The sequence below is a fragment of the Mastomys coucha genome, unplaced genomic scaffold (genome assembly GCF_008632895.1).
Source record: "Mastomys coucha isolate ucsf_1 unplaced genomic scaffold, UCSF_Mcou_1 pScaffold18, whole genome shotgun sequence".
NCBI lineage: Eukaryota > Metazoa > Chordata > Mammalia > Rodentia > Muridae > Mastomys > Mastomys coucha.
Window position 1 is genome coordinate 77998423 of NW_022196900.1, and position 14227 is coordinate 78012649.

At 38.6% G+C, this 14227-nt stretch overlaps 1 protein-coding gene across 10 annotated transcripts in view; it reads left to right on the top strand.

Annotated features, from left to right (window-relative positions):
• The window catches only part of Scmh1 (Scm polycomb group protein homolog 1), a 130741-nt gene that overhangs the window by 92526 nt on the left and 23988 nt on the right, over nucleotides 1-14227 (top strand). For all 10 annotated transcript variants that reach the window (XM_031378487.1, XM_031378492.1, XM_031378486.1 and 7 more), the window contains one exon: nucleotides 12961-13190. In XM_031378487.1, the coding sequence (XP_031234347.1) occupies nucleotides 12961-13190 (230 nt within the window). The remainder of the gene's footprint in view (nucleotides 1-12960; nucleotides 13191-14227) is intronic.

Sequence of the window (14227 nt, forward strand, 5' to 3'; positions counted from 1 at the left end):
ACAACAAAAACAACAGGAAGTAACAATTACTTTTTCTTAATATTTTAATATGAAAATTAATATTACCACGGTTGGCGAGATGGCTCAGCAGGTAAGAGCACTGACTGCTCTTTCGAAGGTCCTGAGTTCAATTCTCAGCAACCACATGGTGGCGCACAACCACCCGTAGTGAGATCTGATGCCCTCTGAAGACAGCTACAGTATAGCAAGCAGGGCTGGAACAAGAGGGGCCATCCTGAGTTCAATTCCCAGCAGCCACATGATGGCTCACAGCCATCTGTACAGCTACAGTGTACTCATTCATACACATAAAATAAATAAATAAATCTTTTTAAAAAGGCAACTTCTTTTAAAAAAAAAATTACAAACATTTCCTAATCAATTGAAATCCAAAAATATGAGGAATTAGAAATTTGTTGTCACCCAATGGTCTCTCTAATTTGGTAATTGGTCCAAAGAGAAATAGGTCCAATATTGTACAATCCATATACACTTTCAGCTTTTTTGTTCATGACAGTGTCTTGCTGTGTACAATATAGGGGTCTTGAAATCTTGCTGCTTCTATCTCAGCCTCTCTATTAGTAGTATTGTTTATTTCATGTCTTTACACTATACTATGGTTTTCAGAACAGCTCACATATTTCAAAAGTATTTATATACCCAAAAGAAACATAGGCAATTAAATTGGGAAGGGGCTTGTAAGAGAATAACAAAGAGTGAGACTGAATGCTTTGCTTGACGTTTGTAACTATTATATCAAATTTGACGAAGAGGACTTTATAAGTTACTCTTTCTCTGAGATGAATGCTTTTCCAAATTATCACAGCCATTGAACCAGATTCTTACCCTCACCTAATGTCTATGCCAACCTCCAAGCAGAACCATTGTTCATTGAAACAGTTGGTGAATGACTTTATGGATAGACCATCTTAATATACACACCATTTCTTAAATGAATGTAACTTGTTCTCTGAGGGCTGAGAATGAAGTCACTCACTCAAGTCAAATAGCTTTGATCATAGCAGGAAGTCTGTATCCAAAAATCGAGCCTACAATTCATTTCTTGGTGCAGCAGAACTATCAACTCTCAGCTACAATGGAGGTAAAATCCTTTGGTGATGTGAGGGTCATTGAAGTACAGCCTTATTGCAATGAAATCCAATGTGTAAAAATTGTTTTTATTTTAGGCTTGTGCCATAGTAAGTAAGAGCCAAGATTTTAAGCTCTACTAAATACAAAACAAACAAACAAAAAGACTTTATATATTCATGTTCATTTAAGAAAATACTAGTAGTGATGCTTTATTTTGAAATATACAGTTAATACGTCTGGAGTTATTTAAAATTTATATTGAGAAAAACGTATGTATTCAGGATTTTTGTAGACAAGCATCTACATAAGACTGTCAAATTGATTATTGTTTTATATCAAACAACTTTTATAATACTTATTTTTATTTTTATAATATTTTATAAATTTTAAAGAATATGACGAAAAAAGATATTGTAGGTATTGAAGGGGGGTCTCTGGGAGGAGTTGGGGTACAAAAGAGAAACAAGAATGTGATGCAATTCTATTTACTTAAAATATGTTTTTAGATGTTAACAAATTCAGATAAATTGAAATCATGTAACTTTTCTCATCATAATGCAATAAAAGTTAAAACAAAGAAAAAAGAATGCAAAAAAGCCCCAGCTTCCTTGTAGGGTGGAATGTTTTCATCTCATAGGAAACTGTTACACAATAATATGTGAGTAAAATAAGTTCAGTAACCATCATGAAATATGTTAATACTTTTGTTAATTTCAGCTGATTTACATGGCACATCCTTCACTTTCAACATGTGCATGTCTGCCGGGCGTGGTGGCACACACGCCTTTAATCCCAGTACTTGGGAGGCAGAGGCAGGCGGATTTCTGAGTTCGAGGCCAGCCTGGTCTACAGAGTGAGTTCCAGGAAAGCCAGGGCTACACAGAGAAACCCTGTCTCGAAAAACCAAAAAAAAAAAAAAAAAAAAAAAACATGGGCATGTCTTCTTCAGTAAGGAGTGTTTCATGCAGACAAGAGTTTGGATCTTGTTTTTAATTTAATCAGCTAGCCTGATGGCTCTGTTAATAGAAGAATTAAGGCATTTAGTGTTCTTGTTGAGAGGCAGTCACAGAGTCATGTAACTTTGTTGGTGTGAATGTTTGTCTTCTCTTTCTTCCCTTTTCAACTTGAAGTTTTCTGATTGACTGAGCAGGCCAAGTTGGACTTTTTCCCCCTTACTTCTCATATGATCATCTATTTCTATTCATATTCTCAATACTATTGAATTTTCAAACTAAAAATCTTTCAACTTAATTCTACCATAACAGAAAATTTGCAGAAATACAAAAAATTTCCCTATATCTTTAACCAAGATTTCCCCAAAATTAGTATTGCATCCCATCTTGCATCAGAATCTCAGTATATAATGTTTTGTTTTTGTTTTTTTCGAGACAGGGTTTCTCTGTATAGCCTTCCACTCTGTAGACCAGGCTGGCCTCAAACTCAGAAATCCGCCTGCCTCTGCCTCCCAAAGTCTGGGATTAAAGGCATGTGCCACCACTGCCTGGCATGAATATTTTTCTTGATATCTCCATTTTGTCACTGCCTATAGTAATTTTAATTATTTGATTCAGGCTATGCCTACCAGTTTTCTTTACCATAGAGTTTTTCCCTTGTAATTAATTATCTTGTGGAAAAATACTTAGAGATTATAAATGTCCTGCCTTTCTTTTTTCATTATTTTTTCTTAATTTTTTAGTTAGCATACAGAATATTGAGTTCCATTATGACATTTTTTATATATATACATTATGGTACTTTAAACCTAAATTTAAATCTAAGTGCCCACATGCAAAAAAGAACATGTAATATTTGTCCTCCAAATATCTCATTTTTAATCAAATTTTCACCCTGCAGTATCAGCATATATTGGCAATCTTGATTGAATCAGTTATTTAATTATTTCCTAAACTAATTTTCTAATTTTCTAATTTTATTCCTATTCATTAACTGAAATGATCCCCACAAGAAAGTTAAGTTATTTACAACTACGCTAAGCCAATTAAAATCCTTAGTTGTTTTATTCCAGACCAAGAACAGGCTTATCCTCTGAAAAGTGTGCCCGAGCTTAGAGGTACAACTTTTTACATCAGTGTTTGAAGGGGCCTAGGGAAGGGACTTGGGGGTGTGTGGCTAGGAACACCTGGTTTGGTTTGGTTTTGTTCTCTTTTTTTGTAAAGGTCAGTGGTTACTTCCTAATCCCTAGGTAGTACATTTGGGCTGTGGTCAAGATCATGGACAATCCCAGGAGCATGGCCAAGCCAAATGTGGCTGTTAGGGGTAGAAGGCTGACAAGTGACCAGGCAGGCAGGAAATAATGTTAGGATAGTACGGTGTCACTTCAGTCATTTCATTAACCTGAATCATGCAATGAGAGAGAGCTTTCTCTTCCCTCTATTTGTTTAGTTAGTTAGTTACACCAGTGCAAACTCAGGGCTTCTTTATTTATTTATGAAAGTTTGCAACTTTCATCTGTTCAGATGTTCAGACTGTCCACCATTTGGTAAGCCTCTTATAATGTCCTTATGTGTTCTTGGAGCACAACTCCATCCTTCCTCCAGTAATCTCATTTCTTTCTTTCGAGACAGGGTTTCTCTGTGTAGCCCTGGCTTTCCTGGAACTCACTCTGTAGACCAGGCTAGCCTCAATCTCAGAAATCCGCCTGTCTCTGCCTCCCAAGTGCTGGGATTAAAGGTGAGCGCCACCGCTATTACTTTCCCATCAAGGTGTCCAAACCTCCACACCCACTGAATTGTTATACAAAATTCTTCTTCTGGAAGAAGTCTTCTGGAGACTACTCCTCTAATTGAATTGTTCTCTTGTAGATCCTTGACAGCTTTAATACTACTTAACACGTTCTCAGAAGCTACTAGGGTCAAATTAATTAGCAGACAAACTGCTGCGCCTAGGGCTTCCATGGTGAGAGCATCCTAGTTCTTGACAGGAGTCTGAGGAGCACTGCTCAGCAGTCAGGGGCAGATGAATGCTGGCACTCACTGGCCCTCTCCCGTTTGTTAGGATTTCTTTCTTCTAGGCTGCATAACAAAGACTAGAATCATGTCCAGCTCTACCACTTTAACTTTGATGAAGCTTGCTCTCCTCATTTGTTCGGAGGCACTGCCAGTCTACACAGAGTTTCTTAAAGGCCAAGTGAAAGCCCAGGTGTATAAGAACTTAAGTACTATGGATTAAAGGCTTAATTCTCTCTACCTCAGTAGAACTGAAATGTGTTGGCATATACTTACGTGCTTCATCCTTCTTCGATATAAGACAATCATTAAAGTGGTTAATCATCTACATCTAGAAAAGCGAGAAAAGATTATGCTTAAATGACAAATTGAATGTCATATCATAAGGGACAGAAGTAGAATTAGGTCCCTGGTCCCTTGATATCTACTTTTTTGTCAACCAAGATAATTAAGTTAGAATGTGCAAGGCAGGTCAGGCTTTCTATTGGGAAGAACTTCCAGATCTGCCCCCAGGATAACTTCTTTGGATGTAGTTATTACGAAGCTATTAAATTAGCCTGAAACCTCATCTCAGTATTGCTCACAAAAGACATGCATAACCTGATTTTTACGAACTGTCCAATATAATTGTTTGTTTTTTTCTCTCTCTAGATCTTTCAGTCCAGTGAACTCCTTTTCCTCCCCAGTTCATAGTTGTGTACTATATGCTAATCAGGGAAAAGGAGAAACAAAATTATTAGAATGGTTGAAAAGAGCTGGGACAAGCAACTGTTATTCTCTTGTTCTCTGGCTTCATTTCAGGTCTGTGGACATGTACGAAGTACCTACTAAGAACCCTGTTTGTCATATGACGACTTATCTCTTTACTCAACTTAGGTTCATAGTCTATCACTGTCTTGGGATCCATAATAATCAGTTTAAAGTGAGGCCATTTGGCTTATTTAGTTATTCTGTCTAAGGCATAAAATAAGAACACTGAATTTAATGAGTTAAGGTTTTTTTCTATGCAAGAAAGAGAAGAACTTTCTTACAGTATTGCTGTAGATAGAGAGGTCTAATATTGTCAACTTTAGTAGTATTATATGTGCTGGCCTGTTTTGTGGATATTTATATTGTATTACTTTTCCAGTTGTTGTGACCAAATACCTAACAAAAGTGAGGCAAGGAAGGGAGCTATTCTCTGCCTCACAGTTTGAAGACAGCCGCCCATGATGGCAAGGAACATGTGGTGACAGAGGGAGTCTAGCTTTTGGCAAGAATGAGAGGTGTATTGATTGCATCAGCAGTCAAAACGTGGACAGAAATTAGTGCTGGAAATCCACTTGTTTTTCTACTCTCTACTTTTCATTTGGTATAAGACCCCAGCCTGTGGAACAGGACCACCTACATTTGAGGCATATCTTCCCATCTCCTTAAAACCTTCTAGAAATACCTTCACAGATATGCCTAGAAATTTGTCTACTAAAAGACTCCAAATCTCATCAAGTAGACAAGATTAACTGTCAAATATATTCTTAAAGAATTCACAGAAATTTTATATATTTTTATATTGCTACAGAAGAAATTAAACCATAGAACTTTAGGGACTGGAGAGATGTCTCAGCAGTTAAGAGCACTGACTACTCTTCTGAAGGTCCTGAGTTCAAATCCCAGCAATCACATGGTGGCTCACAACCATCTATACAGCTACAATGTACTTATATACATAAAATAAATAAATCTTAAAAACAAAAAAAGAGCTGGGCGGTGGTGGTGCACACCTTTCTTTAATCCCACTACTTGGGAGGCAGAGGCAGGCGGATTTCTAAGTTCAAGGCCCGCCTGGTCTACAGAGTGAGTTCCAGGACAAGCCAGGGCTACACAGAGAAACCCTGTCTCAAAAAAACAAAACAAAAACAAAAAACAAAGCAAACAAACAAACACCATAGAACTTTAAAAATCTATTTAAAAATACATTTTTTTTATTCTGTGTGTGAATGTTTTGCCTGCATTCGTGTCTGTGAACCATGTGTGAACCTGATGCCTAATGAGGCCAAGAAAGGATTTGGATCCTTTGGGACTAGAGTTACAAACAGTTGTGAACTGTTGTGGGGGCTCTGGAACACTTTACAACAGATCTTCTGGAAAAGCAGCCAGTGTTTTTAACTGCAGAGCCATTTCTCCAGTCCAGACTGAACTTTTAAAAACGGGAATATATAAAAACATATTCACAGGAACAAACCAGGTGTCCATGAACATGAATGTGGCATATGAAACTCAGTGTTAAAAAAAAAAAAAAAAGACTGGGATGAGGGGAAGGAGAGAAAGAATGAATAAGAATATGAATATGAATGCCCTCTATAATAATATGGACAAACCCAGAGGGCCTTTTCCTAAGTGAAATAAGCCAAACATGAAAGGATAATATTACATGATCCTACTCATGATGTATCTAAAATAGTCAAATGTATAGAAGCAGACTAGAATGGCAGTTGCCAAAGGCTATGTGAGAGAGAAATACTGAGTTGTTACTCAGTGGGTATAAAGTTTCAATGATGCATGGTAAATTCCAGAGACCTACTGTACAACATAATACCATATACCATATACATAATACCAACATAATAACATATACTGCATGCTTAAGGTATTGTTAGAAGTGTAGTTCTCGTGTTAAATGTTCTTATCACACACACAAAAGGAACGCATAATAAATCAGAAAAAAGACTTGTAGCCGATGACTATGGTTTTACCTTGATTATGGTATCATAAGTGTGTGCATGTATTCAAACTCATCAAACAGTATATATTAAACTTGTACATACTTATATACAAAAGAAAATGTTTTTATTTTTATGTGTGTGTGTTTTGCGTGCATGTATGTCTGTGTCCACAGGCCAGAGGAGGATGTTGGAACTCAAGTGTGGTTGTGTGCTGTCTCATAGCTGCTAGTAATCAAACCTAAGTCCTGGAAGAGCACCAGTTCTCTTAACCACTGAGCAATCTTTCTAGCAATTTAGCTAGGTTTTTAAAAGTATTTACTAATGAATAAATATTGCTCAATAAAAAACATCACACAAGTAGACGTTTGGTTACCAGTGATGCCCATAAAGTAGTGTAAGTGTTGTCTCCGAGGCTTGCTGTCTCCCTTTGCTAACCTAGGCCTAGTTCTGGGGCTTCTACCCTCTCTACAATTTTATCTAGGACTAGAATGTTTTCAGCCTCTGAGAGTTACTGCTGAGGAAGCTCACCCTTCCTAGCTCTTTGTGAACTCTTGCTGGCTGGTCAACTCAGCTGTCCTGGTTCAGGCTCCTCTCCATGCTGACTGACCCAATCTGGCTTCTCTCAGCTTCTCCTAAATTGTTTTTTTCTACCTCAAACTAACTTCAGCAATCTGTTCTCATCTTCTGGCTTCTCATTCTCTGGCTTGTTCTATCTTTTCCTCTGTCTAGCTGGTTCTCTCTCTGCAACCTGTCTTGTACAACTGCCCAGTAAAACTGCCTCTTCCTCCTTTCCTTCTCTCTGCACTGCTCTCTTATGTAGCTTCCCTTTCCCCTCTCTTCTTGTGAGAGTTGGGCAGATCCTATTCTGTCAAATCTTTATCTGATTTGTCATTTTTTCTGCCATAAAAAGTATGTGCATGTATCCAAACCCATCAAACAGTGTATATTAAACTTGTGCATACTTATAAACAAAAGAAAATGTTTTTATTTTTATGTGTGTGTGTGTGTGTGTATGTTTTGCATGCATGTATGTCTGTGTCCACAGGCCAGAGGAGGATGTTGGAACCAATTAGACATTACTTTGAAACATGGGTGCTTCCTTTTACAAATGAACGCCACCTTCATTGTTTGGGATGAATGGTATATTCTAAGGGTGTGTCTGTATTCCATCCATAGGGATTAAAGGTGTATGCTGAGGGCTGAGCCACACCACAAGTTTGGGTTTTTTGTTTGTTTGTTTTTCAGTAAATAACACAGTCTCAGGGTTCACAGCTGCTGAGATGTCCTACAACAAAGCAGCCTCTGGAAAACTCCATCATGAGAGAATGAATGTGAAAAGGGGACATGATACTGTCACCACTAGAAACTCAAGAAGGATCTTTTTCCTGCCTTTCTTTTTGTGTCTCTCTGTGTGTGCATGCTCTTGTGTACAAGTAAGCATATACATGCATGCACATGAGTTTGGAGGACAGAGGCCAAACTTGGATACCATTCCTCTTCAGGCACTGTCTATCTTAGTTTTTAGCCAGCTTCAGGGATTTATGTTCCTATCACAATACTTTGGTAACAAACATATGCCACAATGCCTGGCTTAAACTCAGATCCACGTGTTTAGGCAGCAAGCACTTTACTGACTAAGCAGTCTCCTGAAATTCCCCAGACCACACTCTGAGAACTGCTATCTTCATAACTTTTTTTAAGACAAAGTCTCATTCTATGGTTCAGGATAACCTTGAATTCACACGGTCTACCTGCCTTGGCTTCCCAAGAGCTTGTGATATAGATGTGAGCCACAATTCTTAGCTTAAATAGCATTTAAAAATCTGTCCCTCTTTTGTAAATGTGTATGTGTGCTGTAGGACAAACCCAGGACTCAGGATGTTCACGAACACATGTTCTGCCAGTGTCCAGCCTAAATCCATTTTACTAATAGTGCACATTTGGATAATTTCAACTGTCTAGATCCATGGTCCTGCTGCAGTCAAGGGCTGTATTGATGTCTGTGGCTCTTTTTACCCACAGAAGGGTTGTGATGGTGTCCATAGCCTGTATTTTCCCAGAGGCCATGTTGATGTGCATGATCTGCACTGCTACCAGAGACCATGTGGAAGCCCAATATGTGCCCCCTTACTGTAAAGGACAAAAACCCCCTACTTTTGCAGTTATATCAGTGACTGCAGACTTACAGTTGAGAAGGGCAGGCATAAAAAGCTTCTCTGACAACCCCTACACCCACTCCTCCCACTTCCAAAAAAGTAACAGTGTAGGTGGAAAGCCATTGAGGAGAACTTTAAAAACTGTGATAAAGTGGTGTAGCTCTCCATAATTGATAGCATCTGGCAGGGGTGCGGGTGGGGAAGGACTCAGATTTCTTTAAGAGGCTGACCACTGGGAGTTTTCATGCTCCAGTGAATATATAGGCAATATAAATTGGGCACTGCTGCCACCACCACCGCCTCCTCCTCCTCCTTTTCCTTCCCTCCTTCCTTCTCTTCCTCTTCCTCATTTTCAAGGGGAGTCACAAGGGTGACGTGGCAGACCTGGGAGGACTGGGAAGTGAGTATGATCAGGGTGTATAATATAAAATTTCCAAATAACCAATGAAAATATGATATTGGGAAAATACTGATTTTAACATATATACTGATATACATGTGCAAGAACCTCCCTGGAGTTTATACCTATGGTATGGTATAATACATCTTCTGATTTATTCAGTATCTCATATGATGCAGGAAGTTCACAAGACAATGTTCCAGCTGTGATTTGGAATGTTGACTCTGTTCCGTGTGAACCCTGACATGCAAATGCATTCATGAGGTGCCATTTTTCAGGATTATGAAGACAAGAATGTTATTAATGCTGCTTGGAAGGAAGTGAAGGAAAGACACTGTTGAAGATAAAAGAAAGTGGGAAGAAACAAAGCAGGGCGTGGTTCAGGCAGACATTGTACAGTGTAGATGAGGTGCTCAAAAATAATTGATTCGAAGGAAAAATGATGTATGTGTGATGTTCTTGGTCCATCACATTACAAGATGAACTGAGTGTGGTCTAGCTGGGTGATGTTAGCTTTGATCACTAGGTTGACTGGCTACCTCTTCCACTTTCCTGGAACTTCACAGTCATTTTCTTTCGGATTCATTTTTAGGCCACTCTGTAGTCTCTTTTGCTAGATCATCTTCCATCTAACTGATGCACATTAATGTGTCTTAGAAATTATCTCTTTTCCTCTTTTCTTGATTATGTATTCATAGTCAACAAAATCTCATTAAGTCTAATGGTTTTACATATCAGTAAACACACTGATGATTCTCAAAATTTTATCTTCAAATCCAGCATCTTCTTTGGATTCCAGATTCAGATATATAACTCCCTAATTAACATTTCCATATTTTAACATCTAATAGGCAGCTCATAAGAAACAAATTTAGAAACTCAGTTCCAGATCTCTTTCTCCAGTGTTTTCCATCTCAATAAAAGGCATCATTATTCTCCTGGCTGGTCCAGCTAATAATAATAATATTGTATCATGTAACCTCCTCTTTTTCAAAGATTAGATATGATTTTAATTGAATGTGTTCAATATATTTTTCTGGTTTCTTTTCTAACGTTTGGCTACATCTAATCAAGTAGATGTAACTTTTATGTGAATGCTGGGGATCTGAACTTGGTCCCTCATTCTTGTGTCACAAGCATGGAGCCTTCTCCTCAGCCTTATTTTGTCTTCTCTGTTTGTTTCTTTTATTCTGATACAGTACATTTTAAGCATCTCCCTTGTAGTATCCAGTTCCTTCAAATTGATTGATCTTGTCAATATAGATTACTTTTTTCCGTTTTTAAACTTCACAAATTGTATGTATATTCTGGCTTTTTCTTACTTAATTTTTATTTGGCTTCTTTCACATAGCATATTTCTAAGAGATTGAGCTATATTGTTGCATATAAAAATGGTTAGCAGTAGTTCATTTGTGTTTCTTGTGATGTTCCTTTGTATGAATATACCACATTTTTTTAGAAATCTGTTCTGCTGTTTGTCATTTGGGCTGTTTCCATCATTTACCTCACAAAAAAATGTGATAAATGTCCAGCACGAGTCTGTTGGTGGCCATATCTTTTGTTGGATCATAAAATATGCAACTAAATAATTTTCCAAAATGATTTATGTTCAGACCAGCAGTGTTGGATTTTAATTGCTTCATATCCTTCATATCCCATAGTTAGGGATGGATTTTAATCCTTTTGATTTTGGAAATTTTGATGGGATATAGTAATTTCAAGTGTTTTGTATGTCTTTATGTATTTATATATTGGTGTATGTGAGTGCTGGAGATCAGAATTCAGATGAGCATGCTTGAACAGCAAGCACTTTACTGACTGTACCATCATCTCCCTAGCAGCCTTCCAACCTGGTTTTTGTTTGAGATGGGGTCTTTTTGGCCCACTTTACCTGGTAAATTTGGCTGGCTGACCAGTGAGCCCCAGGTGTCTTCTTATCTCTGTCTTTCCAGAGATAGGACTACAAGCACACACCACCACAGCCAGCTTTTTTTAGATAGTTTCTGGGTTCAGACTTTGTTCAGTGGCTGACCTATCTACCCAACTTGATCTACTCAGTCTCAGTACTACTCTTCTCTAAGCTAGTCTCCACATTGCTACCTCATGCCCAGCTATTCCAACTTCAGACACTAACATATTCCCCTGAGTGGAAACGGTCTGTTCTGTTCATTATTTTTTTTAAAGATTTATTTTTATTTATTTTGTGTATATGAGTACACTGTATCTGTACAGATGGCCATGAGCTATCATGTGTGTGGCTTCTGTTGATCTCAGGACCTCTGCCAGCTGCTTGCTCTGGCCCCGCTCCCTCTGGCCTCGCTCACTCTGGAGTAATTCACTGCAGCTGTCTTCAGACGCACCAGAAGAGGGCGTCTGATCTCATTACAGGTGATTGTGAGCCACCATGTGGTTGCTGGGACCTGAACTCAGGACCTTGGGAAGAGCAGTCAGTGCTCTTACCTGCTGAGCCATCTCACCAGCCCCTGTTCTGTTCATTATTGTTCTGTCTGTCCCTGGGACTCATAACTGATAGCAAGTACTCCGTTACTATTTGTGTGATGAATTAAGTATTCCTTCTCTCTAGACATTCTCAATTTAAGGAGAAGATGAACAGTTGGCATAAAACTAAAGAGTCCTATAACACAGATATCCACAGAATACTTTAGAACTGTTCACTTAGTGGTGTCCTAGTTAGAGAGGACTTAAGTGAAAATGTGGCCCTGTAGTAAGCTTTGAGAACTAAGTATTGATACATGTGTAACCAAGAATAATAAAAAGCTCAACATATAGGGCAACTAGGATATAAAAGTAGATGACACAGTATGACATCAGGCATAACAGGAGCACAAAACAGAGGCTAAAGCCCATACTTCTTGAAAACCACAATAAATAACCTCACAGTTAATAAAGAGCAAGCATTGTAAGATAAGGAGAATGATTCCATATCCGCTTTTCACTCCCCTCAACTGCAGCTACCATGCTAAAACCTTGACCATGGTGATGTGGCATTGGCTGTCTGAGCTCAGTTGAAAACAAAAGTTCTTGTCTTACTGAGTAACCTGGGAGAGACATTACTTCCTCTTTAATTAGATCTTTATTCTCATCAGAAGAAGGGTGTAGACACCTGAGATCTGTCCCAGTTCTGAGCCTCTGGGACAGAAGTGCAAGCTATTTTTCCTTCTGTCTGGGTGGTATGCTGGCTGATCTTATATTGGATTTACACAAACTAGAATTATCTGAAAGGAGGGAACCTTAACTGAGAAAATGGGTCTATAAGATCCAGCTCTAAGACATTTCCTTAATTAGTGATTGATGGCACTTAATTAGTGCCATTTGGGGTGGCATCATCCCTAGGCTGGTGGTCCTGGGTTCTATAAAAAGGTAGGCTGAGCAAGGCATGCAGAGCACATCAAGCAGCACTCCTCCAACGCTTCTGCATCAGGTCCTGCCTTCAGTTTCCTACCCTGTTTTGTGTTCCTGTCCTGGCTTCCTTCAGTGATGGACTACAATGTGGGAAGTAGTGTAATCCCAATGTACTTCCTCTCCAGCTTGTTTTCTGGTCATAGTGTTTTATAGAATTGAAATCTCTATGACAGATGGAAATGTGGATGGAGGGATGATGGAATGAATCTTTTTTCTTACAGTTGTGATTCCAAAGAATCCTTCCCCTTCATCTGACGTGAGCACTGAGAAGCCCAGCATCCATAGCACCAAAACTGTCTTGGAGCATCAACCAGGGCAGAGGGGGCGCAAACCAGGAAAGAAGCGGGGCCGAACACCCAAGATCCTTATTCCCCATCCCACCTCTACCCCATCCAAGTCAGCTGAACCTTTGAAATTTCCAAAGAAGAGAGGTCCCAAGCCTGGCAGTAAGGTAGGTAAAAATGTGGGTTTCCCAGAAAGAGGTACAGAAGAGCAAAGAGACAGTTCATTCATAATTCATCTCAAAAAAGTACACATCTAGCCATCTTGCCCCCCTAGTGGGTGGGTTTTAAGATTTAATAGGAAATCCGATGTTATCATTCCTACTTAGCACTTATATGGAGTTTGCTAATGTTAGAGTAGGAAACAAGTCTTGGTTTTGGAGAAGATCTGTCTAATGTCTTCCATAGATAATGGTCCTGCCCCTTATTACCCTTCACAAAATAACATGTAAACAGAGTATATCAATTCTGTAAATGTATTTCTTTTGTTATTCCTACCATTTCTTTTAAAGAACTTCACTTAGTCACTTAATATCAGGCTATACTAGATGCATGGATGGATGGGTGGATGGATGGATGATTTTAGTCATGATGTTACCACTCTTAGTTGTCTATTTTTTGATTGAATATGAATTCTCAATGTCATTGCTTAATCTTTCTGTATACCATACAATGCTATTTCTGATCTGCTGCCAGTAACACCTAACCCTGGTCCTTACTTTTATCTACTACACTCTTATTAGTATTATTATTACTATTACCATTACCACTACTATCACCGCCACCACTGCTATCACCTCTATGTTAGACAATTACTTTATTACACTCTTCTCATGTTGTATAGGAGAGGCTTAAGGCCTTAAGGATACCAAAGGCCAGAGAGCCATGTGGGTATAGCTTGAGGGTAATCAAAAGAGTGGATGTATATATTTGAGAGACTCTGAAGACAAAATAAGAGCCAGTAAATGGGAAGTCACACAGAAGGTCTTTGTTTCAAATGCAAGGAACTATCTGGAAATAGTAGTAAGACCTATGGTTGGCAGTGTTTTCTCAGGGACTAGGTAGCTCTGTAAGAGGGCTATTTTAGGAAGAGGAAAACAGAAATATTGAAGCTGATTATATTAAAGGCCCTTTAGGATCCTTTGAAAACCAAGACCTATGATTGCTTCTGCTCTGTCCCCCACGAAGTCTGAAACACAGTAGACCT